This window comes from Lissotriton vulgaris, chromosome 1_1, assembly GCF_964263255.1.
Source record: "Lissotriton vulgaris chromosome 1_1, aLisVul1.2, whole genome shotgun sequence".
Classification (NCBI taxonomy): domain Eukaryota; kingdom Metazoa; phylum Chordata; class Amphibia; order Caudata; family Salamandridae; genus Lissotriton; species Lissotriton vulgaris.
This window is the reverse complement of record NC_141685.1, coordinates 589000863-589028310: the sequence shown is the minus strand read 5'-3', so window position 1 is coordinate 589028310 and position 27448 is coordinate 589000863. Positions and strand designations below refer to the sequence as shown.

The following is a 27448-nucleotide window of genomic DNA, read 5'->3' as shown; positions in this document are numbered from 1 at the left end:
CACTCTACACAACACCATACATATTCAACCTACTTGGTGCAAAAAGGGGCCGGACAAGTAATCCACCCAGAAAGCACCCAAAATGCCAAACAAAACTGTGGTTAACTTACAATTTTTTTTTTCTATAACAGTACCCTGTACAATATTTACACTAATAGAATATTTACATTAATCAGGCACAACACAAACAAGCCTAATCAACAAAACCACAGTTTGGCAAAAAAACGTGGTCTAAGCGTTCCAAATCCCTTTGTTCATGGGATTGTCTTCAGGACCAGAAACAACTATTCTGAAAAAGCCACAAGATCAGTTTCAAAGAAAGTAGTTGATGAAGCTATCGAAAGTAGTTGATGAATGCCCAATCTAGCGGTTCATAAATGACTTGGCTCAAAGGTCCAATAATTGATGGTGACGGCATCTTTCGGCGCCATCTGGTGCTTGAAAAAATCCAGCTTCGTATAATCCTTTTTTGAGCGTGTGCTGCAACAATGTTTCGTGCATGAATGAAGCAAGGTTCCCTTTCCAAACAGTCGTGACACTCAATATCGCCTACCACAATTTAGCCAGTGCCAGTCATTTGTGCACACTAGTGCTCAAATTCAACCAATGGAAAGAATTATTCGATGTGCATTGCACATGTCCAATAGACCATTGCTCATGTAGAACATGGGTGTCTCTGTATCAAAATATTTTTCCTCTTTCTTAGGGTTAGAAATCAAACATTATCATGGATATTTGTACTTTATGTAGAGCAATGTTAACAATAAGTTCACTACATGGAGATGTAGATGTTGTTTGTGGCTTTCGAGGAGAGCGCTTAGCTTGGAAACTGGATTTGAAACCCAGTTATTCACTGCTATGGCAAAAGAGAAGTAAGAACTACAGTAACACAAACCACCTCTAATTTGGATTATGGTAAGAGGAAGAAAGTGAGACAGAGAGGTCATTAGACAGGGTGACAGAATTATGGGTAAATTATTTTAATACAAAAAAAGAAGGTACAAATAAAGAATTGGAAAGAGAACCTGAGAGTGAAAAAGTGTTAAAATGATGAGCATTAGATGTGTTTCTTTTGCAGCCTCTACATGACTTGGCAGCTGAAGCGGCCAACAATGCCCATGAAGAGGACATGGCACTGGCTCTGAAGGCTCTTGGAAATGCAGGGCAGCCGGCCAGTATCAAGCGGATCCAGAAGTTCTTGCCAGGATTCTCTTCCAGCGCTTATCAGCTGCCTGTCAGGATCCAGACTGATGCAGTGATGGCTTTGAGGAACATTGTGAAGGAGGATCCAAGAAGGGTAAGAAAGAAGGAGCCAGATTCATCAAAACAACCATCATACTAAAATGCATATCAGAACCAAAAGAATAATTGTATAACTCACCCTGAGCACAATATGTGATTGAATATCCATTTCAGTTGGTTGGTTTGCCTACATACAATCACCATAAAAAACCCTAAAAGAACTCTTAAGTTTCATACTTATACAAAAGACAAATAATATTGTCATTTATGTGTTGCTTTGTGCACTGATTTATTGTCTTTTGGGTCATTAAAGGACAATTTAGCTTTCAGATCTTGGCTACCCTTGACAAATAGGTGGTGCTCTCCCATAGATGTCTTTCCAAATGTTGTTCAAATAGCGCATTCGAGTGTGTATGCCATCATACATGTATATCTGTGACTTTAATCTGCACACATTTTCGTAAAACTTCCAATATCACATTCTGATATCAGTATATAGCCCAGATGGAGAGTGACTTTAAGATATCTCAGATTTACCGTAAACTATTGTTAGTTAGCAAAGGAAGCATTCATTGATCTATTGTATGTCCCTAGCAATAAGATTAAATGTAGCCTTCTATGTAATGTCTGTGTAGTACCAAAGTAGTGGAATTCTATAGGCACAGCACAGTATGAGTGTAAAGAGTCTACAGAAAAAGAAGTTCATTCTTCAGGCACTTTGGTAGCAATTTTACATTAGGTCTGCCTTCTTTTAAAGCAACACAAAAGAAAATAGACCACACATGTTAAACCTAATATGAGAATACATGTATTCCACATTGATATAATTTAATATACTCACATGCTTCACTGGATTGATGGTTACAAAATCAGTTGTTCTCTATGTTTGGGATTCAGGAAGACTTTCTAAAAAGTGGACAATTTTTAGTTCAGTGATGTTTCCTGATATAAAATATCATAAACAAAACCTGAGGGCTGCAGAAGTCTCTTGTCAGAATCAGGTGCCTTCTAAGTGTAATTTAATGGAGATCCAGTAGCACAATAGAGTGTGTCTTGTTTCTGTTAACATTTGATAGGCAGCAGCTTATTTTGTAATAGGCCTTTAACCATTCTGGAGACACACAATAGGTAACTGCATTCTAAATATAGTTTTTATTTTCTTTATTATACGTTTTTACTCATACCACCAGAAGTGGTTAACCCACTTTGGTTCATCTACTAAAGTAACGCCAGATTTTCCAATGTTTCCCTTACATAAATATTTCATCATTAATTTAAATTATAATTTAAGAAAAAGGCCTCTGATGCACACATTTGGTTATGTCTCAGATAAGTATAGCCATTCCCTATGAAGCATTCCAATTGCATACTTTTTCCGACAAAATCTTCCTAATCCTATGTATAGGAAGTCTCTAAATTTTAGAAAATTCTCATCCTTATATTATGATGCCTCAAATTGCTGACCTGACAGTTTTGCATGCAGGGTTTCGGATGTTGTTATACAAAGGTCTGCTTTACTTAAGAGAAGGTTTGTAACAAAACCCAGAAATATGAATTTAGAGGGAATACACTGTGTTTTATGGTAATTGTTTCAAGTTAACATATTGATTCTCATGGCCAGAGCTTTGCAGGACCAGGCACATTAACAAATATGCAGGTCCACTCCTTGAGAATGGTAAAAGTGCTGTTGGAGTACACATCTCGTATTGAGTGTGCCTACTTCACTGATACTCTGCCATGTCTTATCACTTGCACATTTTGAAAATAAAACTTTTAATTACACTTTGTTGCTTCTTATGTGGTACATTGAGTATTTCACCTAAATCTTTTAATAGTAGTTGAATATTCATAGCACCTGGTGATTCTGTTGTAGTTGTTGCACTGAAGATAGATGGTTTGAAAGTTGGACAAGTATTGATGGTTGCATGTCAGCCATCCTGATATCATCTTACACAGATGAAGAAATAACTGAGCAGAAAGGCGCCTCTTTAGTGACTACACACCCCACAGCATCTTCTGGGTATCAAGCTATTTATCAGTACAAATACATGTATTTTATACAAAGGTAAATGTGAATCACAGGATACTGGTTATGTGTTTTGACGCTAGATATTTCAATTGATATATTATGTTTCTCTCTGTAGGTTCAGGAAATTCTTCTGCAGATCTTCATGGACCGCCGAGTTCGTACTGAAGTTCGGATGATGGCCTCTGTGGTTCTGTTTGAAACCAAGCCTGGTCTCGCCTTAGTGACAACCATCGCCAACATTGCATCAAAGGAGAGCAAAGTGAACCTACAACTCGCAAGCTTTGTATATTCACAGATGAAGGCCTTGTCCAGAAACCGTGTCCCATCGCTCCATCAAGTGTAAGCATCAAAGTGGAAGATTATGTTATGGATAAAAACTTAGAATAAAATGTAATCATATATGCCAAATCATTTGTAACAAGACCTCAGTGATAAGAGTTAACATTATTTCCTTTAGAGCTGCTGCTTCCAGTGTTGCTGTAAAGATGTTGAACCCCATGCTCGACAGAATGAGCTATCGTTACAGCAAAGCTTTACATGTCGGTTCATTCCAACGTAAGTACATAAAATGTTTGGCAGACACTTTTCCAATTGTTTTGCCTGTCTGCTTACAAGTTTCCCTAACCCTACCAGCTATGATGTAGGCCACACAAATGCATAATACAGAAATATATAGTTGACCCTTGAAGTTCTATAGAACTATGACTACAATTAAGTAATAGTGTTCATATAAGATAAATGCATATAAATCGCAATTATCATAATATTTTTAAAACAAACTATCAAAAGTCAACCACTTTTTTACAGACAGAAGATATTTTGAAAGCATGGATTGCTTTTAGCCCTCACTCACTATCATAATTGCCTTCAGTACCAAATATTAGTGCTCTAACACAAACACACCCTCCACATGGTCAGGGGAAAACAGTGTGCTGGTGATACCAGGAGCACACCAAGTATCTTGGATGTGGAGATCTGGAGGTACCCAAATTGAAAGAAAAATAACTCGTAGCTTCAGAATGGAAAGTTAAATTAGTGTTTGAGGACACCTTGATCTAGTGAGTACACACCACATATTTGATGGTGACACAGATAAGAACAATTAAAATTAAAATGTGGGGGGATACGAAATACCTAGGCAGTGATAATCGATCATTTGTGGTTTTACCTATTTCCACACAGTACTAAGGTTGTAAACATTGACTGCCATTGGATCAGAATGAGATACCACTCAGAATGTGCCTATGAGATAGGGCTTGTTGTGAAAGTGTATTTCCAGAAGTTGTTCCTCATGGAAGATGCCTCTATTGACATTTATATGAATTGCAAAGGTGATATGTGCCTCACTTGGCCAATAACACATTCCTCATAAACGAACATGGATGATCAGCATCTTTAGGTGGTATGTAGAAGTGAAATATGAGTTTTCTGTGCGTATATATAATCTGAGAACATTTTCTCAGAAACTTTTATATATTTCAAGCTCAATGCATTTCACGCTGATGGGGCAAAATCTTATTATCAAGTGCACATGTCCTGGAAACTTAGAATCTTGTACAGTGTCTTAACTTGTCATACACTTATGCAAGGGCCACAATAAAGCAGCAGGAAGATGAACCATCCATTCCATTTTTTAAAGAACATGTATTTATTGTTTTACTTTAGATGCACTTATGGCTGGAGCAACTGCAGATGTCTTTATCATGAACAGCGCAAACACAATGTTCCCAGTGTTCCTCCTTGCCAAAACCAGAGGGTACATCCTCGGCGCAGAGGCTGATATTCTTGAGGTAAAGACTGCTAGTTTGCCATGGTAAAGGAGCCTACTTCTAGACCAGTAAATACAGAATGGATGAATTGTCATTTTAACCAAAGCACTGAAACCTTCAAACCACTACTCTGACCCTTTACCTGCAAAGTTCTTGATTGCGATGAAGAATTCTATGCTTCCACTTTGGACCAAGATATTCAATGCCACCCTACTTCAAGGCAATATCCCTGATTACCTAAATACGGGGCAGCTAACTCCCATTTTCAAAACTCCCATGGCTGACCACGAAGACCTCAACAACTTCCTCCCAATCACCAACATACCGACTCTGGTGAAGCTCCTCAATAGATGTGTCTATGTACACTTTGCAACCACATAGACCAATTTCATTACCTTGACCAATTCCAATTTGGCTTCTCTCTGGGTCACAGGCCTATTACACACATAGTTGATGACATTAAAAATACTGGATCAAAACTAATCTTGCCTTCTAATCCTCCTCGACCTCTCATCAACTTTTGATACACAAGACAGCCTCCTAAAATGCAGATTGGGTCTATCTAGGTCTGTTTTCAACTGGTTCACATCATTTCACCATAAAAGGATACAAAGAATTAAGGTCAATCTGTCTCTGTCCATGTCTACAACGGTCACAGTAGGGGTCCAAAGGGCTCCAAGATCTCATCCACTCTCTTCAACCTGTTCATGGAGCCTTTAATTAAAATCTTGAAATCATCTAACACCCACTATCACATGTATGCTGATGACACCCAACTTGACTTGACAATCCCTTCCCTGAGGCTATCAGGCCCCTCAACGTATCTCATCTATTAACTCTCAAAAGGAATTACTCCTAATTCCCCCACCCAAGCAATTTCCCATTATTGAAGAATATTTGAAACAACTAACTGCTTTTAACTGCGTGCTACAATCCCTAGTAATGTCCAGGCTGTACTATGGAAGTGCAACCCTTTGAGATTTATTGAGATACAAGATGGCCTTAACTCCGCAGCAAGGCTCATCACAGGATCCAAAAGAAACAACCTCATCTCAACAGATTTGAAATCTCTAAACTGGCACCCATGTAAGGCTAAGATTCCACTGCAAATTGCCTGTATAACCCACAATGCCCTACACTTCAACACCTTACTGTACATTGCGCAAAAAACTGGATTGATCTGGTGGCTGTAGGTCCTCTAGAAGCACCTGCACTTTATTGTTGAAACTACAGTAATTTCATAAATAGAAAACCTACAACTGTGCATTCTCGGGCATTGTTCCTAGAATTTGGAGCTCCCTGCCCTCCGAATCCAGACTGAATCCCTTACCTGTGACTTTCAAAAAAGAAGTTTAAGCCTTGTTGATGAATACTAGAATTCACAAACTCTACCTCTGGACCACGTTAAGGAGCATTTTCTTCACCCATGTTTGCAATTTCCTACCAATGCTTCTGTTTGTTTTCATATTTGCATTGTCCTTCAGGGTGAATTAATACCACCCCCCTTGACTTTGCAACAGCTATTTTCATTCTTGAATTTGTTATTTCATTTTGATCCACTTGTTTCCTTTCCCTGACTATATGTAAAGTGCTCTGATACCTCCTTGGGTCTTGTTTGCACTTTATAAAACCTAATAATAAAAATGAATAGAATAATTAAAGGTAGATATAATAAAATGTGTATCAGGAAATGGGAGAAACCTTGCAAACCAAAAGCCATTTGCCATGCTGCTGTAAGGGAATAACTATTGCAGTTCATAATGTACCAAATCAGTGATCAACATGTTGCTAACTGATACATCACCGCTCTCTACAGAAACTTACATTTGAATATTTGTTACTAGATTGCTGTCCGAGCTGAAGGTCTGGAACAAGCTCTCAGGAAACAGAATACTCCGTTTGCTGAATACCCAATGCGCAAAAAAATCCAGCAGATTGTAAAAACGGTAAGGTATTCATTCACATTTGTTGAACTTAATATTTACACACAATAGATTTAAAGGCAGCATTTCCATAAATACCAGGGCACACCCAATTCTACTTCAGTCAGACAATGCCTGTCAAACATCAGACACAATCCAACCGAAAGTCTCACACAAGTTCTCAATATGTGCACTGTAACATTAACCATTTCAGGTAGTCATTGAATCACACAAGAGTATTGTTTGAAAATACATTTTTCCTAAAATTGCTCAAATTATTTTGGTTATGATTTAGAAGCAGGCAGCTATGTGAAACCCACAGGTTCCTATCAGATATAAATCTACCACTGGGTGTGTTACTGATGGCTGCAGTGGTGTGACTGCTGTCTGGATTTGCTGCATCTGCCACGAACCAGAAGATGTTTACAAAAATGCAAACCTTTGTAATATTATGTTTGGTAACACTAAATTTTCATTTAAAAATTTCCAACAAAACTAAATAGAGCCTAACAATGAATATTAAATCAGTCTTTGCTGCTAGAGTCATGAAGAAGAGGTATAGGAATTTATCTGTCTAATGATAACGAGCCTTTTGGAAAATGCAGGTCTTTCTTTGTGCCTGAAATGTCATTTGGTCTGGCTAGCATGTGTTAAGATATTAAATAGACTAGGTCACTCCATTTTTTGTTGCACCATGAACAAATCATTTGGGTGCAATTACAGTGACCCATCGGAGTTGAAGACACTTACACAAAATGAAGCTAATTTAAATCTCACTTGACACATGAGCTCCTTGTTTCTACTTTTCTAGCAGAGCACCACACATCATTCAGATTTCTGCCTAGTTGGTGAGTCGTGTGTTGATGAAAGCGCTACAGCTATCACATCATGAGCCCCCTTGTAAAACTTGACTTCCAACCACCCATCATGCATTAGTGGCCTGTAATCATTACTTGTGAAACAATATCCTTGAAATGCAATCTGTTTGCACTCTGAGTATGGGATATATTGAGTTCCCTGCATATGTCAGTCCCAGGCAGGAAAAATAGGCCCATCCTATTTATGAGGCCAACAGAGGTATAGACCAAGTGCATAGGCCAGGTGACCTATACATTTGGTCTATACTGCTGTTAGCCTTGTACATAGGGTGTGGAAGGTGGGTTATCGGGTCACGAGTTTCCAACGCCAGAGCCTGCTTGTGGCTCTGCTGTCCGAAACATAATGGGTGTCCCAACCCAAACTTAAGTGGAGGAACTTACATTTTTGTGGCACAGGACCATTAATGAATTACAGCAGGATGCTCATTCTGCCGAAATCTAAATGCTGTCCATAGTTTCCCATTACATAAGCTGGCCAAATGGAGGGCTGGCACTAGTGGTTAGATAGTTCAACTATCGGTGCTCTTGCAATCCATTTATTTAATGTGTGACTACTGTGGTGACAGACACATAGAACAATTGCTTTAGGACATGTGAGGCACTTCAATAAGTATCCTAAGAACTCTCTCTGATGTCGGGCATCCAGAGACCCAACTTCTCCATGGGAAGATGATCTCAATCAACATATGTTGGATGGGTGGTTTCAGAATCTGTAGCACTCTCTCTGTCACAGCCAAGACAGAGAATCCTCAAGCAAACTTCCTTAGAGAAGCAGCTCAGAGTGTCACTTATTCTCAGTTTTTAAAAAGTTGCTGGAAACCCAGATGTACACTGATGCAGCCCATGCCTTGGGCAAAGGTTTATTGGCTAAGATTTAGTCTGAATGGTATCTGCTTTCAAGAGCATTGCATCAAACACTAATTACTTAGTGAAGTTAGTTTTACACAGCATTTTGGTTTTATAAAGCTGTTTTGTATTTCTTACTACTTGTGTTCTCTGTTTCCACAGCTGCTGGGCTTTAAGGCTCTGCCTGCAGATGCCCCATTAATCTCAACTTACATCAAGCTGTTTGGTCAGGAGATGGCCTTCCTTGACATTGACAAGGAATTTATTCAGACTGCCATTAAGGTAACAACAGCTCAATTCTGCATTCTCATAGCTTTCTACAGCAGCAGTACCTCTCATTCAACGATCCTCTGTTTTTTTCACTCACTACAGGCTCTCAATGAACCAGCAGCAAGACACAGTATGGTGAAGACTGTTATCAACAAACTTCTTAATGGTGTTGCAGGTCAATATTCCCAACCGGTGTTGGCAGCTGAGGTTCGACAGATCGTTCCCACTTGTGTTGGTCTGCCCATGGAATTGAGCATATATTCTGCTGCTGTAGTGAATGCTGCACTTAACAGTAAGTTTCTAATATTCACTTATTTAATACTTATATCAAGAAATTATGATGAGAACAACAGTTTAATATTGAGCTAGTGCTGCACAGAGATGTGGGCCTATTTTGAATGTTTGTATCTGTCTGCTTCAATACTAATCTTTCTTTTCGCAGCTGATGTGAAGGTGACTCCCTCTCCATCCTCGGATTTCAGCCTTGCTCAGCTTCTTGAGTCTAATATCCAAGTTCATGCTGATGTAGCTCCAAGGTAAAATAAATATACATTAATTTATCCAATGAAGACTGGCAGAAATGTAAGTGACAAAAATTATCATTGTTAATATCCAGCGTAACTGAACATTGTGCACCTACATTTGAAAAAATTGCCATAATCCTAATGATTTTTTTTAATCCTAAAAAGTTACATATAACAATTTGGCCCCAAGTATATGCCAGGTGTAACCAGGTGCTGAGATGCCAGGTGGCTGAAATTAATGGTTCTGGTCAGTATATTTGCACCTATCTATGGGGTCGATTAGGATGGCGGACGGACAAAGTCCGTCCGCCATCCTGTCTGGGGCAGGGACCGTCCGCCTCAAGGGCGGAGGTACCGTGCCCCGAATTAGGATGCGCCTGCCACAGTGGCGGGTGCATCCCGCATTGTTAACATTGCGGCCGACGGTGCTGAAAGGACCGTCTGCCGCAATGTCAAAAATGCATGTTGTGCGTTTCTCGGGACAACATGACAGGCACGCGCGGTACCTGCCATGTTGGGGGGGTGCCTGCCCACCCCCCTTTCACCCTGGGGGCCCACAACGGGCCGCCAAAGCAAAGCCTGTATGCCTTTCTGTGGCAGCATTGCCTCCACGGAAAGGCATCTGCATCCGGCCATCCTAATATGGCTGGCGGTGTCTGATAGACACCACCACCATATTAGACCTTGCAACCGTGGCGGAAAAGCGACGGACGGTCTTCCCCTCCACCACGGTCCCCCCCGCCATTGTAATATGGCGGGGGGAAAATAGGTGGCGGTCGGGCATTTTTGGCGGACGCAATCCTAATTGACACCTATGTCTTATATCAGTTAAAATCAATGAAAGTGGGGAATAATTGTTGATTCCTAGAACTCATGGCAAAATTATGTGGGATGTAACACACACATTTTCCACCTGCTTTAACCAAGTTGGTTTTAGGGTGCTGGTGCAGGGCATGGCTGTAGAGAGGTGAGGACAGTTGATGGGACTGTTACTTGGAGCACTGCATGTTCCCCCTTGTTCTGGCTGAAGGTCAGATGCAGAGGGACAGGGACAGTGCTGCACTGCAGCACTTTCCACTTACGCGTTTACTGACTTACTTGTAGTTTATTGTTTAATGTTTGTATTTACTTAAAAGCAGGAGATGCAATGTTTAATTAATGAAGCTTTGGTTACTACCATATTACTTAATAGAGTGTATACCTCTTAGAAAGAGTGTGGTTCAGCCCTACCTGGTTTACACTTTAAACACAACATTCTTTTAGCATGTTTATTAAACAATTCTGAAATGTCTTTTGTGTATGAGAAATGACAACATGTCCTGAGCACAAAAAAAACAAGGCTCCCCTTTTCTGGATTACAAGAATGAAAGGGTTGTGTTCAAGTTTATGAGTCTTACGCTGTAATTATTATACATGGTGTATGTGTGTCTGTATATCCCATACCTTCAAAAAAGCACTTTCAAATTGCTTTCCAAAATCATAGGTTCTTATAAAAAGCCTTATACAGGCCTAGTTAAGTAGAAAAAACTTCTGAAACCAGAAACATATTATCATGCATCCCACTTTCCTCTGATTTCTATAAACTGTGCATATTTGGAGAGATTTACAATATTTGTCTTGTACTATTAATACCAATGATATTGATACTAGCTTAAGGTTTATTTCAAATTTTCGGTATGTTGAAATGGACAAGCAGAGAAACGGGTATAGAAAATTTAGTTGGTTTTACTTTTATTTACCAACTGCCTGAAAAATAGTCTTAACAACTGTGGGAGTTTAAGTGGGCCCACTAGATCAGGATGATGGGTGAGTAACCACAGGCATTTGATGCATGCTGTTCCAAAGTTCCCACAAAAATAGGCTAAGTGGAGCAAGCAAAAAAGCTTCTTAAATGTATCCTGTCATTGGGTTTTATGAGTCAGGTTGAAAGCGTTCTCTAGGGAAATAAGGAATATACAAAACCAATGATTGAAAAAGCAGGAAAATTAAAAGAATAATGGACATGTAGTTGTAATCTCTGCTTTGAAATAGTTAACTATAGTATACAGTCCGTACTGATTTTGCTTTAGTAAAAGAATACAGGTGAAATATAGGAACATGTTTTAGAAGCAATTCAATGTGAGCAACAAAATGATGGACTTTAACAGAAGTCAAAAATTACTATCAATCTGTGTGGTCCTTGAGCAGAACAGATGCCAATGTCTAAGCCGATTCATGTATAGCTACAGTTTAATAAGACTTTGATTATATGATCAGTGAGTGCAATCACCACTGAGGTTGAAACATAATCAGCTCACTGGCGACAAAACAGAGATAATCCTCTTTAGGTTGAAGGGAGGTCTATCTATTCCACTGATGAAAGTTTCCTTCACTGAGTTACTTTAATAGATCAAACTTAAGTATGAACTTTAAGTTAGACGACAAACTGGCAATGTAGAGCACAACATTTACTTCCAAGCAGCACTGTTAACATAGTAAGTTTAGACTTTCTCTGGCTCTTCGTAAATATGATGATAACTTGCAAGATGGAGGTTGATTCAATGACTCAAATTAGTCCTTCAAAATAGTTGGAAGGTCTATATATTTACATGAAACTCCACATCATACAGCGCTTAAATACCAGACTGCCTCCTAGAACAGACAGGAGCATTATGATCATCTGAAATTAACCTGCTGAATATCTTTAAATGCCAAGGACAGAAGATGGGGAAAGAAGCCTCTCATTGCTACAACCTAGATTGTGAATTGCTATTCCTGCCATTAGAAGAGCCAGTACCCTAGAATTTGCTGCTTGGAAAAAGTGAATCAAGAATCCAAAGAAATTGAATGTGGATAGACATGTAGTTTTTTTGGACAAAGCTTCATCAATTAGGTTGTAGCATACAAACTTGAAAAACCTTGCAAAACTTAGAGTACAATTTTTGTAGAGTAAGTGCAACAGAGATGTTGTTTAATAGTGTCCAACTAATATGTGTAGTACAACTGAGCCCTCGCATTTACAAGAATGTACATAAGCTGCACATAACTAATATAATTATTTTGAATCAAACATTTTGGTGAGGAAAGATGTTCATATTTCCAAAATAGTGTTTTAAAGAGCAATTTAGCCTTATCTATAGCAGTTTATTAAGGTTGTAGCCATTACATGAGCTTAGAGTGAATGTTGTCTGTCACTAGGACCTTTTTCTTACCTCTATTTGCTGATTGGGTTTTAGAATTTTTCTTCCACATACATATAGATGGAGGACGATGAATGGGAGGCGTTCAGTTTGTCCTGGTGGAGCATTAGCAGTGTGCACAGTCATCATTTTCCTATTTTGCAAAAGAAGAAACAAAACTACCATTCCCAGAACGAAATTGCACCTTTATATGGCCACAAACCCTCACGGTGACTCACAATATGTCTGTACAGTTAAGTACACATTATAGTAGATACTTGTGATAAGGTTGAAAGGTGGGGGGTCTGGCTGAGAGGGCCAAGATGGCAGTTGCACTTTGAGAGTGCTCCATGACCTCCTCCCAAATCTGCTGTTATCCTCCATTGTCAGCCACACTGGTGACTCCCAATAACCTGAGGCCTAGGGAAAGGCCGACCATTCCAGTGTAACAAAAGGACAACTGAGACGCTGGTCAAGGCAGGCAAGAGGTATGGCCATAACATTCCGCAAAGCAGGACTGACATTGGAACAGTTGCAGCTCCAAGGAGAGACAGTGCTGCAGCTGAGAGAGAACACATCCGGGTATTTGGGGAGGCTGCGGGCGCTGCAGAGGTTGCCTGCACCAAAGCTGCATGACTCTGGTCACAAGGTGGGTGATTGGCCATGGCCTTGTCTACAGTATTCCACAGCTTTGTGCCCCCCCAACAGAAGTTGGCTAGGAACCCTGCAGGAGGCACCCAATAGTTCACGGCCCACTCCTGCCTGGGAAATATTTAACCACAGGAGCTGTTGCTCATAAGAGGATGTACCCTTCCCTCCCACAGTGGAAGACACATGCAGTCGGCTGTTGCCTGCTTATACTGCCCACCATCCTCAAAGAACCACTGGGGGCAAGTGGGCTTACGGTAGATCACCAACAAGCTGAATCTACTGCCACCCTTTGCCCCCTAGCCACACCTGATATTCTTGAGCCAGATCACACCAGACCCACATGGGCATGGCCCGGGATGCATTCTCAATGGCCACTTATTTCCCCCTGTACCTAGTGAGGCGAGGGACTTCTGTGAGGGGCGGGGAGCAGAAAATGCCTATCATGGGCATTGAAAAGAGGCTGCCGTAGGGACACAAATCCCGAGAGGCTAGGGCTTCCCTCCCCCAATAGAGACATGCAACAGTAGTCTGCTGGCTCCTTCTGCTGCCCTTCCCCTCCGCAAGGACCTCCTGGGGGCATTAGCAGGCCAGTGACATGACATCCAACATCAGGCCCTCTGCAGGGAAACTTGGGCAACAAAGATGCTACAGCACTACAGATCTCCGTGGGAGACTCACGAGCTAGCCCCTGAGCTGGTCACCCTTGCCTGGGCCTTGGTGGATACAGGGTAAGTCCTTGAGAAACCAGAGGTCAGAAGGTGCCATCAGCCTGTCCCCAGAGACCTGTGGAATCTTTGTGTTCCCCAACCCCTGCCCTTGCCTCCAAGAACAGTGTGGGGTGGGCACTGCATCATGGGGGAAAGACAATGGCATGGGTGCTCAATCTAAAATGAACGAATACATGCGTCGCTCCTCTGGTGTGACCGGACCCCACAAGAATGTCTCATGCAGCTCCCTATGGAATCTGGAGATCCCGCAACCATCCTGCATGCCATCCGGTCCTTCCAGAAAGCAGCAGAATCCAAAATAGGAGTGATAAAAGTTGATGTATCGATCTTACGCCAAGATCTCAAGAATGTGGCATCCAAGGTTACCGAAGCGGAGAGCAGTGTCTTGAGCCTTGAGGATGACATGGCAACCTTGAAAACAAGAGCTCCAGGCTGCTGTCCACTCTCATTGCCCTTGAAACTCAAGCAGAAGACAGCATAAAATAGGTCTCACAGAAAAAAGGTTGCGCCAGAATAACTTATTCTTTGTCGATTTCCCTGAAGATACGAAGATTAAGAACACTGATTCCTTCCTAGAATTCTGGCTTGTGTCCTTTATGCTATCAGGTCACCTGTCCAACTTATTCATAATTGGAAGGATTCACTGCTCCCTAGCACAATGACCCCTACTGGGGGACCCCAAAGACCTCTGATTGTATTAATCCCTTCGATGCTTGTGACGGAACCATTCCGTCATCAGTCACGGTTGAGCTGTGCTAATGACGGAATCGTTCCGTCACAACCACACCCAGTTATGGAATGTCCAGCACACTGAGGAAATCGGGGCCGCATGGAAGGTGTTAATATAGAACTATAAAGGGACACACATGATCTGTTGAGGAAGCCAAACAAAAAATGTGTGCCATGAGCCACCACTATATGCTGATATTCCTAGCACAACTCTAAGTCCTCCTTCAAAAGAGATCCTATTTCTTTGAGACACCCTAGGCAGCATGGTAGAGGGTAATGGAGAGGTCTGAACTACTGGTTCCTGGGACTCATTGGGGGTGTTCCCCGAGCAACACCTCTTGTGCAGCAGCGACTGCACCACAATGATCCTCCTGGTGCTGGGCCAGTTTCAATCAAGGGTAGGCACTTTACACCCTCTGACAGCCCACCCACACGCAATGATACCTGAAACTGAGAGACCAACCAAACCTAGATAATCTTCACCAATGGGGTCACCTCTGTCCTGGAGACTCAATTCAAGAAGAGAGTCTGGATATAGACCACTTGAGCAGAGACCTTATGACTACTATGGTTCGTCCTGGTACTATATAGTGTGAATGGAAAAATGACTGTGTGATCCTGGGACGGAGGGGGCCTAACTCTAAAGAGTGTTATCTTTGGTCTGTGTTTGTTTATGAGATTTTTAAGCGGATGTATGAGGCAACAAAGGATTCTGGGGAGGAAGTGCAGGTTGGTGCTGTTGGGGGAGGTGACATTATGGTGATCTTCTGTTAGTTTGTTGTTTGTTGAGCCAGACCTTTTTCCCTAGGCCCTGATACAAAACACAAACAACTTGTAAACATCGGTATTTTTTTAGCAAATTGCTCACCAGGATGAAGACACCTCACGCAGGGACTCCAACACATCTAAAACCGCATCCCAGATAAAATGACGTTCTCCTTAATGGCTTGAAATTTGAACGGTCTCCTGGACCGCATAAAATGATTTGTAGTGCTAAAATATGCCACCAAATCCAACCCTCAATCCTAATGTTACAAGAGATACATGTTTCTCATTTCCTCCAAGTGCCTTTAACTTAAAGGATCTTGGAAGAGCAATTTTGCTGGTCTATTGCTGCCAAGCTAATGATCCAAAAATTTGTAAGCAGCATATTATTCCTAAATATGGGCTTACCTTTTCCTTTCTCTATCTACTTGGCATATCATATTATCTTATATCAGGACTAACATGAATGTGTACCCTAAATTGAAAACTATTTCATATTACCTCACACTGGTGGCTTTCCTCTACAAATCAAGTGTCGCACATATTGTGTTAATAAATACTCAAACTCAAAAGATACGTGGTAGATGAGAATTTCCTATTGTATGCATGCAGTCCTACTATGACCACCGGCTTCTGGTCCACAATATATTGGTGTCTCATTAGTGCGTTCATGACCACAAATAGTACCATTTTTCTTTCAGTGTGTCCAAGCACACAGTGGCGACTATGGGTATCAACACCCACCTCATCCAGGCTGGAATTGAGTTTCATGCCAAGGTTCGTGCAAATACCCCAATGAAATTCACAGCCAAGATTGACATGAAAGAGAAAAATATCAAGGTTGAGACAACGCCATGCCAGCAGGAGAATGAACTATTAATAACCAGGTATTCCATCTATTTGTATATATTTGTTAACATGGATTTGTTGCAGTGGTGAGGTGTTGTTTCCTTTATCATAAAAAATTCTTAAAATTTTAAAAATAGTTTTCCTGAGAAATTGACGTGACTACATTTTATAACTAGAGGATCTTAATGTTTCTTTGATTTGGTAAATTATCAAGGTTCTGAGCATTCCTTTATAACAAGGCAAAAGCACTGACATGTAGAAAAAAACATCTTTGGTACTGCATTGCCTAACCGGTTGCTGTGCTTCATAAAATACTTTGTTTTAACGATAAATGAGAAGATATGCACCACTCACCTACAATTTCATTCTATGAGGGCAAAGGCATGAAGTTTGGTTTTTACGATATAAATGCATGGAAACAGCTGTACTAAGTGTGTGTGCACTTAATTACAAATGTGGAATCACTCCTAAGATGCATACAGCTATTCTCTCTATTTTTGAAAGTTACAGGGAGAGATGGTGTAAATTTCATAATCAGCCTCACAATCTATTTCCATTTAACATGTTCGCTTAGCCCAAATATATATGGGAGTCAATTCCTGACCTAAAGAAGTGTTGGGTTATTCATATCTCTAAAACTAGTTCTGGTCAGTACTTTTCGCCCCTACATGGTATTACAAATCTATCACTGTATAGTAGGGATAGTAACCCATTACCCTTATCTTCCCAAAACAAATGCTCCAACAAACATTCCATAGTCTCTGTTGTGTTTTTATCCACCAACTTTCCCTTTTTACCATTATGTCTATGAGTGAAAATGTCAAGACTAAAATGTCCTTTGCCTCAGAAAATGATGGATCTGCATGAATTGAAATGGAGAAAAAAGTATACAGTGTCACAAAAAGCAAAGTACACTGATACTTCAGTTTTGGTTTTTGTAGAAAGGGTCATCCATCTTGCTTTTTCCAGACCCACACCTCACAAAAAATTGGCCTGTTTGGCATTAGCTGGGCATCTCTAAAACAGTAACTAAAATTACACAGTTAGGTTAGACCTTGATAGCTTCATATTTCTTGAGTCATTATTATATATATTGTCATCTGAGTTTCAAAGCACTGCCCTAGAGCAGGTAATGGATAATTTGCCCTATATTTACCCTCCTTTGTATAGTCCTTTCTAGACTTGACTCCATCCTAACTAGTACTGTGTTTATTTGATGAGATGGTCATAAAATATATGCTACTTGGGCCAATGACAATAAATTAAAAGCTATTTTATATATAAATAAAAGGTAGATTCAACTATACACAAACCGACCAGTAGATATAAGATGGTATGTGGCAATTCCCTTGACTGAGAGTGTGTTGAAAAGCCATAAGACTTTTATTAGTAATCCATGAAACAGATGTAAGAGCTGTTAGTGGAAATATAAAATGTGTGCACCCATCACAAATTAACTTGCAGCTTAAATAGCTACAAGACAAGACTTAGATAAAGTTAAACACTGCAACCTTGAGGGATAAATTGCAAGAATTAATGACACAGTCAACAGTTCAATTGAATCTGTGATTTTGTAGCCTGTCACTTCCTTATATTAAGATAAAACTGTCCCTAGTATAATCTCACATCTCCAAACATCATCTTTTGGGGTAAAATTGCTTTGTTGCCCTGTTTCTACATTTTTTAACCTTCCTCTGTTAAACAAGTATTTGTTTCATAAAAGCAGCTTGGAGTATACCTTTAAGGCTGAACTTGAACCTACATGGTCTGACATATTTATTGAGCACTGCATATTGTTTACAAGCATGTTATCCTTTTATTGCAGGCTTTTTATTATCACCACCAACGAGGCAATATTTTTGTAGGAATATATAGGACAGAATGTTTATATCTGACAATAATCTGATAATGATGTACTGGTGCCGCTCTTTCTGGGGTTACCTCATGGTTGCTCTGCATGTTGTAAACCACGATCAGATGTGCAGCCTTTAGTTAGAAGGAACATAAACTGTGAAGTCTTCAAATATAACCCTTCATGGATGATCAACTAGGTAAAGTGTGAATAAGTACTGTTTTTCATTGGCTACCAGTGGAGTTGTTAATACAATTATTACAATCAGTTTTGTGATCGGAAGCAAGAGGTACAGCAGACCACTCTGGCGAGATGCCATATATGAGCGGCAGAGAAATAATTGTTATCCTTAACAAGGGTCAATTCATTAAAGGTCAACTCTGTGGCTCCACTACTGGATCAATCTTCCAGGGAATGCCAAATGCACATGTAAATATTTGCACTATATTTTCCAACTGTACATGGGCATTGTGGCATCTGTGGAAAAGTTAACAAAACTAAATATATACTAGTCAGAACATCTACCATATGAACATCTTTTAAAGCATTCCTCGCCCTATGCCTGAAACCTACAAATGCAGCACATTGTCTAAGGATTAAGGGGCATATTTATGAGCCCTTTGCACTGCCAGAGCATCACCTTTTGTGGCACTCTGTCAGTGAAATCTTATCTAAGAGGCCACACAAAGCCACTTTGCGTGACTTTGAATGCCCAGCTATGAATTCCCTACCAACACCCATGGATTTTGATTCTTCCTCAGATTTTCAAAACCATCTAAAACCAGTATACACCAAAAGATTATGCCTTCTGAGGTGAGGCATAACAATGGGAAATAACTTTATTTCTCCTTGTTTTTACTTCATTCCATGTGTGCTGCATTCTGCAACACACATTGAAAGAGGAACACGACTCCCAGGGTTGTTTTGTGCAGGAAGGTGGCACTTCCTGCACAAAAACAATCCTGCAGACAACACAGGCTTTCTTGTACCATGGTGCAAGGGTGCCTGCAGTGGCCCTAGTCTGCAGAAATGCCACCAGCTCAGGGGGACAGGACAGAAATATTAGACATTTCACTTTGACGTAGGGCAGGGTAGAAAGGTTGCCCTATGCCAAAACCCCATACATATGCATCTAAACTCAGAATGTAAAGCTCACCTCTGAACCTTCTGGTGCAGCCCCAGTCCATCCGACAGATTCATAGTATTTATTCTTTGTGTCACCAGAGCTCAGGTATTTGCTGTTACAAGGAATGTAGAAGACCAGGATGCAGCCAAGAAGACCCCATTATTGACACAAGGAGCTGTGCCAAACATTCTTAAGAAACATTTTGAGACAACAGGAAAGTCATCAGCCGAAGCTGCCAGCATGATGGTAATATGGGTTTTACTACTTCACTGATTCTAATTGAAAAGGGAATAAACAGGCATATTGAAATAAAGTTAATTTCATTCTGTTCAAAGTTCAAATGTTTTATGCAACCAAATTACAAATGAACAAGGTTTGAAACTTAATGCTCACTTATAATCAATTACTTAGATTTCAGATCAGGACAAAGCAAATTAATTTGTGACCATGTGGAAATGATTTAGGAACATATATGCCTAAAATTTTAAACAGCACCTAATTCAATGAATGAATTGGAATTCAAAAGAAAATAAAAGCAAAGAATAATATGAAAATTTGTTGCACAAAAGGTATTGCATTCCTTTTGACTTCATGTTCACAAAATATGGTCTACATCTAAAGGAATTCTTATGAATTACCTGTACAAGACAGAGATCGACAGATAACCAGACAATCACAAAGACAGACTGACACAATGACCACTAACTAACTAGATGTACAAGAAGACAGACAAACAGAGAGCAATTTATAATTATTTCCTACATATTCATACAATGAAGAGACATAGCAAGACAATCACAATATGCACTACATGTACAAACACGAAAAACACATTTATGAATAATTGTTTTCTATGTTTAAAACAGGAAGTATCATCTGAACTTTTGTCCAAGAGGTATGCCTACTCTGCAGAAGATAGAGATCACCACTATGCTGCCAGAAGTACTAATGCATATCAGTCTTGTGTGAAGGCTAAAACATTTGGCTTCCAAGTCTGCCTCGAGTACAAATCACAAAATGCTGCTTTTCTCAGAAATTCACCTCTGTACAAATTAATTGGAGAGAATGAAGCCAAACTTGTCATAAAACCAGGTACACCTATTACAACGTTTTTAGCAATTCTTGTTTGTGTTCAGGTACAAAATGTTGAACATCATTGATAATTGAAGATATATTACAGATTGTATGTAATAATTTAATTTCCCTGATTGGCTGCAGCTCATACAGATGCAGCTATTGAGAAACTGATGCTAGAGGTCCAGGCAGGACCAAAAGCGGCCTCAAAAATAATCACCATGGTAACTGTGGAAGAGAACGAAGATGAAGAGCTTGAAGACTCCGTGGTTCAAATGAAGCTGAAGAAGATTCTGGGAATTGATGAAGAATATAAGGTAATTTTTAACATAATATACTAGCCCACTCAAGAAATTGTCCTTAGTAATGTAATTTATAATACATGGTTTTCTAATAGAGTTCACCATTATTCTTTTGAGGAAAGTTTTGAAAATATTGGACCAATATGCTTATGTAATTTTTTGTTTTAAGTTTGACTTTACTTACTGTGTTCATATCTGTTATACAACTTTTTTAATAATCATAAGAACAGCATTTGAAATGGTGATCCATTGTCCATTGTGCAAAATTACTTTGGTCACACCAAACACCTTCTAGCATTATGTAACTGTGCAAGAAAGTATTGTTGGAGAAACACTAATGCTATTTTTCAGAGCAGATACAAGACCTTGCATTCATATTCTTATTCTGATTGCAGGTTAAAAGTGAAAGCTTGCTTAGAAAAAACAAGAAACCTCAAAGGAAAGTAAAACATTCTAAGGAGCATGCTCCAATTGTTGCTGAGGTTGCTACATCTGGAAGGAAGAAGAGTTTATCTAGTTCATCTAGTTCATCTAGTTCATCGTCTTCCTCTTCCTCCTCATCATCCTCATCATCTAGCAGCCTCTCAAGCAGCAGCCAGAAACAAGACAGCAGAAATGCTAGAAAGAACAAAAGTCAAAGTAGTAGTAGTAGCAGCAGCAGCAGCAGTAGCAGTAGCAGTAGCAGTAGCAGCAGCAGCAGTAAGAGCAGAAACAAAAATAGGCCAAACAGCAGTAGCAGCAGCAGTAGCAGCAGCAGCAGCAGTAGCAGTAGCAGTAGCAGTAGCAGCAACAGCAAGAGAAAAAGTCCCAGGCACCATCAAACTTCTCACCATGGAAGCCAACAACAGCATCAACATAATCACAGGAAACAATGGAGCATTAGCAGCGCAAGCAGCAGCAGCAGCAGCAGCAGCAGTAGCAACGAGTCCCACAGGAAACGGGTAATGTACTGATTTTATTGTGATATGAATTATATAATTTTGACAATGTATTCAATGAAGTTATTGTAGTAATCTTTAAAGATGGGTCTACTTGTCTGCAGCTGAGCTGACTGCATGTGCAGTCCCTGATGGAAACCAGAGAGAAACACCCAACGAGGGCCAGCCTTTGCTAAGATAGCTCCCTGGGTGTGAGTGGATGAGAAATTGTGTGCCCTTGCTGATGATTGTGAATTGAATATTCCTTTTTTCGATCAAATAGAGATCATTCATCACATTTATTGACAACAATCTTCCTTAATAAAAAACATTATACAATAGTACATAAATGGTCATAGCATAAAAGTTATACAAATGTTAAAATAATAAAATAATAAAAGGTAATTAGGAGTGTTATCGAAAAAGTCATAATGTTATTTGTAAATTATGCCTAGCCTGTGTTGTCCTCAGCTTTACCTTGTGGTTAACAACTTCGACCTAATGCACCAGGTATAAAGCAAGTACGGCAACATGGTGAATACAAAACATTTTGTAGAATCTGATCAAAATATTCGCAGAGTATTTACTGGTCACCTGCACAATAAAAGCCGACATGGAGGTATAAGCCACTGTTTCCTAATCTGTGCATAGCAGGGACGAAAAAAACATATAATGGCCTAATGATTAATGACTAAGGATACATGCAGGGCACTTCGGAGTTACAGTAGCTTGGATCCATCTACCTCTAGTATAATTCAGGCGTAAAGTTTCATACCTTAATTGTAAGTAAGGTGCACGTGTCTGTGGGGGTTCAATTTCCTCCATGATTGCTTCAACTAACAATGTGCATGTAAACTCTAAAAACCTTCCTGTTAGGGTGGCTGGTGCTGCGGCTACATGACAGGAGTCCTGAATGTAAACCCAGAACATTGCTTTTAAAAGAGGTACTGTGTCTTTCGTCAGGAATTTGGTTGGTCCAGCTCGAGTAGCTATTCAGTCTGACACCAAGGTAGTCGAACACCTTGACTTGTTCAAGCATGTATGAGCCCACCTGATTTTCACTTTAAAGCAACGGTGGGGGTTAAAAGCCATGAATTTGGTATTTGAGCAATTGGTCTCTCGACCAAAGTCAGTGCAGGCTGTTGCAAACCTGTACCTTTTCAATATATTTTGCTCGCTCATAGGTGTTTTTGGAATCAGTAGCCTTTTATCTGTGAACAGGAGTGATGGAATTTGTCTGCACGCAAAATTAGAAGGATCACATCCAGAATTGTACAGAGCTTTAATGAGCCCATTCATGTATAGGGTAAATAAGGTTGGGGCTAAGATGCATCCTTGTTGAACTCCCTTGTGCACTCCTATCTTCCCAGTGAGGTTGCCCCGTTCGTTCCAGCGAATCTGGGCATCGTTATCCTGGTGCATATGCACTATAAGTTGTAGCAGCCCATTTGGCATACCAAGATCCTGCAGGGCGACCCACAATTTGGTGTGATTTACGGAGTAAAATGCTTGCTTAAGATTTACAAACATGTCATAGAGATGCCCCTTTTTGATGATGACTTCCTTCCAGGTAAGCAGTAAGAAACAGAATACCTGCTCTAAGGTGCTAGTGGATTCCTGAAGCCAGCTTGTAGGTGAGACAGTATATGGTTTGCCTCAATCCAAGTGTTTAGGTGCATCAGGATCAACTTACTAAAAGCTTTCTGAGCGGTATCTATGAAGCTGATTGGTCTCTCATTGGAGGGGTCCCCTTTATCCCCTTTTTTAAAAATAGGGCTGATTTCGGGACCGTTCCAAGTACTTGGGATATCCCTTCCTTGCGCTATTGTGTTAAATGTTATGTGAAGTACGGGACCTGGTATGGTTGATTCTGAACAGTTAAGATCCCCCGGTATCTTGTCTAATCCTGGGGCTTTACCCTTACCCAGGATGCTGATTGAAGTTACAGTTTTTTCTAGAGTAAAGGAGAATGCTTCTTTTACTACTTTCTCTAGTATCAGGCTTGGATCATCCTATGCGATCTCAGAGTCCTTGTTGCCATCCATGGCTTTCAGCTGTGCACATTGCTCCTCCTAAACATGTGAACAAATAAAAAAATCCTCTTTTATTACCGGGTGCACTGCTCCTTTGGTCAATAAATGCCAAAATGATTTACTATTTTTCTTTCTTGATGCTTCGGCCAAAATGCACCATTTCTCTTCCTCCCAACTTCTCTTAGCCTCTATCTGTGCCTTGTTGGAGTCTCTTCATTTAAGGCGGCCTTAGCCTGTTTTCAGTTCCCGTTGAACCACGGCATATCCCTACGTCTGTGGGTCATCCTTGCTGTCTGCCTAGAGAAACGGCTGTTGATTACCTTAATGAGATGGGTGAAAGAAGGCATGATAGTTAAGTCATCCCACCTCAAGTTGCTCATGTTAACGAGGGCAGATGCTACCTCAGCATATATGTTAGATAGGGACTGCTCATCTGAGACTATGTGGCTCCATTTGATCGGTCTATTATCATTTGAAGTGACTATAGGAGTGACCATTCCGACAGAACTCTTCAGCAAAAAAAGAATGCTGACTAATCCCAGAACCACACCATTATGATAACTGTAATGACCATATCATGTCCTGTGTCTAGATTGATCAATGTGCAATCAAACCAGCTTGGAGCGTTCACCCTCTTAAATATAAAGGTAGCTTCTAAATCAGATTGCGTCCGCCTGTTGCAGGCACATACTCCCGGGGTTTGTGTAAAAGCTAGAACTTGTTGTCCCCACCTTTGTACATCTTTTAAGCGGGGTGCCTGCAGTTTTTGTACGAGGTCCTGGACATAGGCCACAGGCTCATATAAAAAGTTAAAATCTCCAGCTGCAAGAAAAAATTTCCCTCTATCTGAGTTGTCTAAAAGATTTGTCAAAAGAGCTAATGTGTTAGATTCCTGATTTTTGTTTATGACACAATTATATATATTGAATAGTCTTATTGAACACTCCCCTTTTGGAGATATGAGGTCAAGGCCTAGAATATCAGCTGACTCGATATTTAGTCTAATGACTTTGCAGGCTAGGCTTGTCCTAACCCAAATAAGTAGACATCCAGACGGTCGGCCTGCCGGTAACGGTCTGGCTTGAATGCTAATGTTGGTGTACCCTACTGTACAAACTGGTTCTGTACACCATGTTCACTGGAACATGCTCATATAGCATTCGTCTATTAGATTAGCCCAGTTGGAATCCGACAGTTTGTACCTTAGTCCTGCAACGTTCCAGGAAATGATTTTTATTTGGTCTTTGAGATTTGGAAACACCTATAATGTAGGGCACAATACTTGCTCGTTTGTACCTGGGTTTGAATTGTGTTCTGGATAAACATAGCCTTGTGATGGGGTCATTTGCATGTTAAGTGGGGTATTGGCTCCAGGGGATCTGGCCCTCTGGGGATGAACAAGGCTGGAGCAAGATGAGAAAGGTGCTGCTGTTTATATAACCTTAAGGCACATAGCTACATGCACCCCTAGGAAAATTGGTTCCCTTGGGCTGGGCTAAGGTCGACCATGCTAAAGGCTGGACCCGCACTAAACTCATGTAGTCATACAGTAGTATATCAAGAGTAAATCTAGTTCACTTATTGGGTTAGACCACAGCATAAAGACTAGGCTGAATCATCATTCTTCAAACAGTTGATTCATTTCGATTCCTAAGCATGCAACACTTGTTAATTAGAGATGTGTATTGTGATAATTCCCTACCTCTCACTCGAGCCCAATGTATTCAAAACAAACCCTACAAATCTTAGCAAATTTCCTTGCTCAGCCTCTTTTGTCATACACTGCATTGTCAGCCAAAATTCACCAGTTTATGCTCCTGCTCCAGTCATGAGTGTGCGGTAACTACTCCATTTTTGTACAATTGCTTTGTGTACCACAATAAACCTTTTCTAGTGCAATCGCTTCTGTACCTAGTAACATCATTCATTTCCCATATGCCCAAAAGTATGGAAGGTGCTTTCAGGTCCAGAGGTATTTCGAATGTTGCTTTCATTTCCACACACACTCTTCTCCAATATATCTTACTGATTGGGCAGCTCAATTGCATATGTATGAAGCTGCCTCTTGACTAACATCCTCTTAAGTGATGAGCAATAGTAGACCTGCATTTATATTTTTACCTGAACAATCATGTAGTATACTCAGTGGAGAATCTTCAATTGCATTATTCAAAATCCTGACCTCAGGAATGGTTTGCTTGGGTACATCAATGGCTTCTCCCACAAACTCGCATTAGCGCTGCCTAGTCCTTAATCCCTGCTCTTCTATATGTTCATTAGATCCATCTGTGTGTTCATCTTTATGGTGACATATGCGAGTGATTTTATCTCCTTTCCATCCTGCTTTCAAACAGTCTGTGTATACTTCAGCTGTGGTTCCAGCTGATTCAATTATTGATACTCTATAAATGGCTTGAGAATGGTATTTAATCCTGCAATAGTAATGCCAGTTACAAACCACATTTTGTACATATATACCTTAGCAGTACTATGCAAAAAAACACTCTATTTTGTGAACATGTTTACAATATATCATTACTTGTGTAGACAGGGACCCATATTAGAGTATATGTAAAATAGCTCAATGCCAAATATTAAAATTCTTTGCAACAGGTGTGTCAGTACAGTGAAAAAAGACTTAACGTGGCCAATTTAAAATATGCAGCAGAACAGGTATAGCCAAAACTTGTTATTTAACACACATTTCAGCTTTCCTTTTCAACCATCCCTCCAAAATTGCCCCACAAGGATCCTACATCAGCCGACCCTGTTAAACATATACATTGCACCGCTCACAGCCATCGTCAGAGCACATGGACTCAACATCACTTCATATGCAGACGACACAGAACTCATCCACTCCCTATCCATCAAACCCAACATCACCAAATGCAACTTTCAAGACGGAATGGAACCTATCACCAATTGGATGAAGAGCAACTGCCTTCAACTTAACATGGACAAAACAGAGATCCTCATCATGGGCGCACACCCCAACACCTGGAACGACACCGAGGACCCTCACCCTCGGGGACCCCATCACCCCCACAGACCACGTACACAACCTCGGGTTCATCCTGGACTCCGAACTTAAGATGGACCACCAAGTCAACACCATCACCTCCTCCAGCTACCACACCCTCAGTCTACTCTGCAAGACCTTCAAGTGGACCCCCCTGAACACAGGAAAATGGTTGCTCACACCCTCATCAGTAGCAGACTGGGCTACGGCAATGCACTCTATGCCGGTATCAACACAAACCTTACCAGCAAACTCCAGAACACCCAGAACGCCGCCACCAGACTTGTCCTCATCCTACCACGCCACTGCCACATCAGCGAATACCTACAGACCCTACTTTGGCTCCCCGTCGAGAAGAGAACCACTTTCAAGCTTCTTACCCACACACACAAGGTCCTCCATAACGCCGGACCCGCCAACGTGAACCACGCCTTATGTTCTATGCTCCCCTGCACTCTCTCCGCTCAGCCCACCTCTCCCTCACAACTTTAACTCGGATCAAGAAAAGCAGTACAGGATGGCGATCTTTGTTCCTCCTCGCTGTCAAGGCATGGAACTCACTCCCTCTTCACCTCCGACAGACTGCTTCGCTCCCCAAGTTCCTAAAGGACCGCAGGACATGGCTCTTTGATGGAACTCAGTGAACCTGCAGGAGCTGCTGAACCCCGCCCCCACCCACTGCCCTCTCCCTCAGCGCCTTGAGACCCTTTCCGGGTGAGTAGCTTGCGCTAAAGAAACCCCCTGATTGAACGATTGATTGAA

At 40.7% G+C, this 27448-nt stretch overlaps 1 protein-coding gene across 1 annotated transcript in view; it reads left to right on the top strand.

Annotated features, from left to right (window-relative positions):
- LOC147747524 (vitellogenin-A2-like) overlaps nt 1-27448 on the top strand; it is a 66125-nt gene that overhangs the window by 15384 nt on the left and 23293 nt on the right. Inside the window, exons 11-23 of the mRNA XM_086953991.1 lie at nt 1079-1297; nt 3387-3610; nt 3729-3826; nt 4937-5061; nt 6885-6986; nt 8849-8968; nt 9059-9248; nt 9399-9492; nt 16213-16398; nt 19437-19584; nt 20205-20430; nt 20557-20729; nt 21110-21655. Coding sequence (XP_086810117.1) covers nt 1079-1297; nt 3387-3610; nt 3729-3826; nt 4937-5061; nt 6885-6986; nt 8849-8968; nt 9059-9248; nt 9399-9492; nt 16213-16398; nt 19437-19584; nt 20205-20430; nt 20557-20729; nt 21110-21655 — 2451 coding nt within the window. The remainder of the gene's footprint in view (nt 1-1078; nt 1298-3386; nt 3611-3728; nt 3827-4936; nt 5062-6884; nt 6987-8848; nt 8969-9058; nt 9249-9398; nt 9493-16212; nt 16399-19436; nt 19585-20204; nt 20431-20556; nt 20730-21109; nt 21656-27448) is intronic.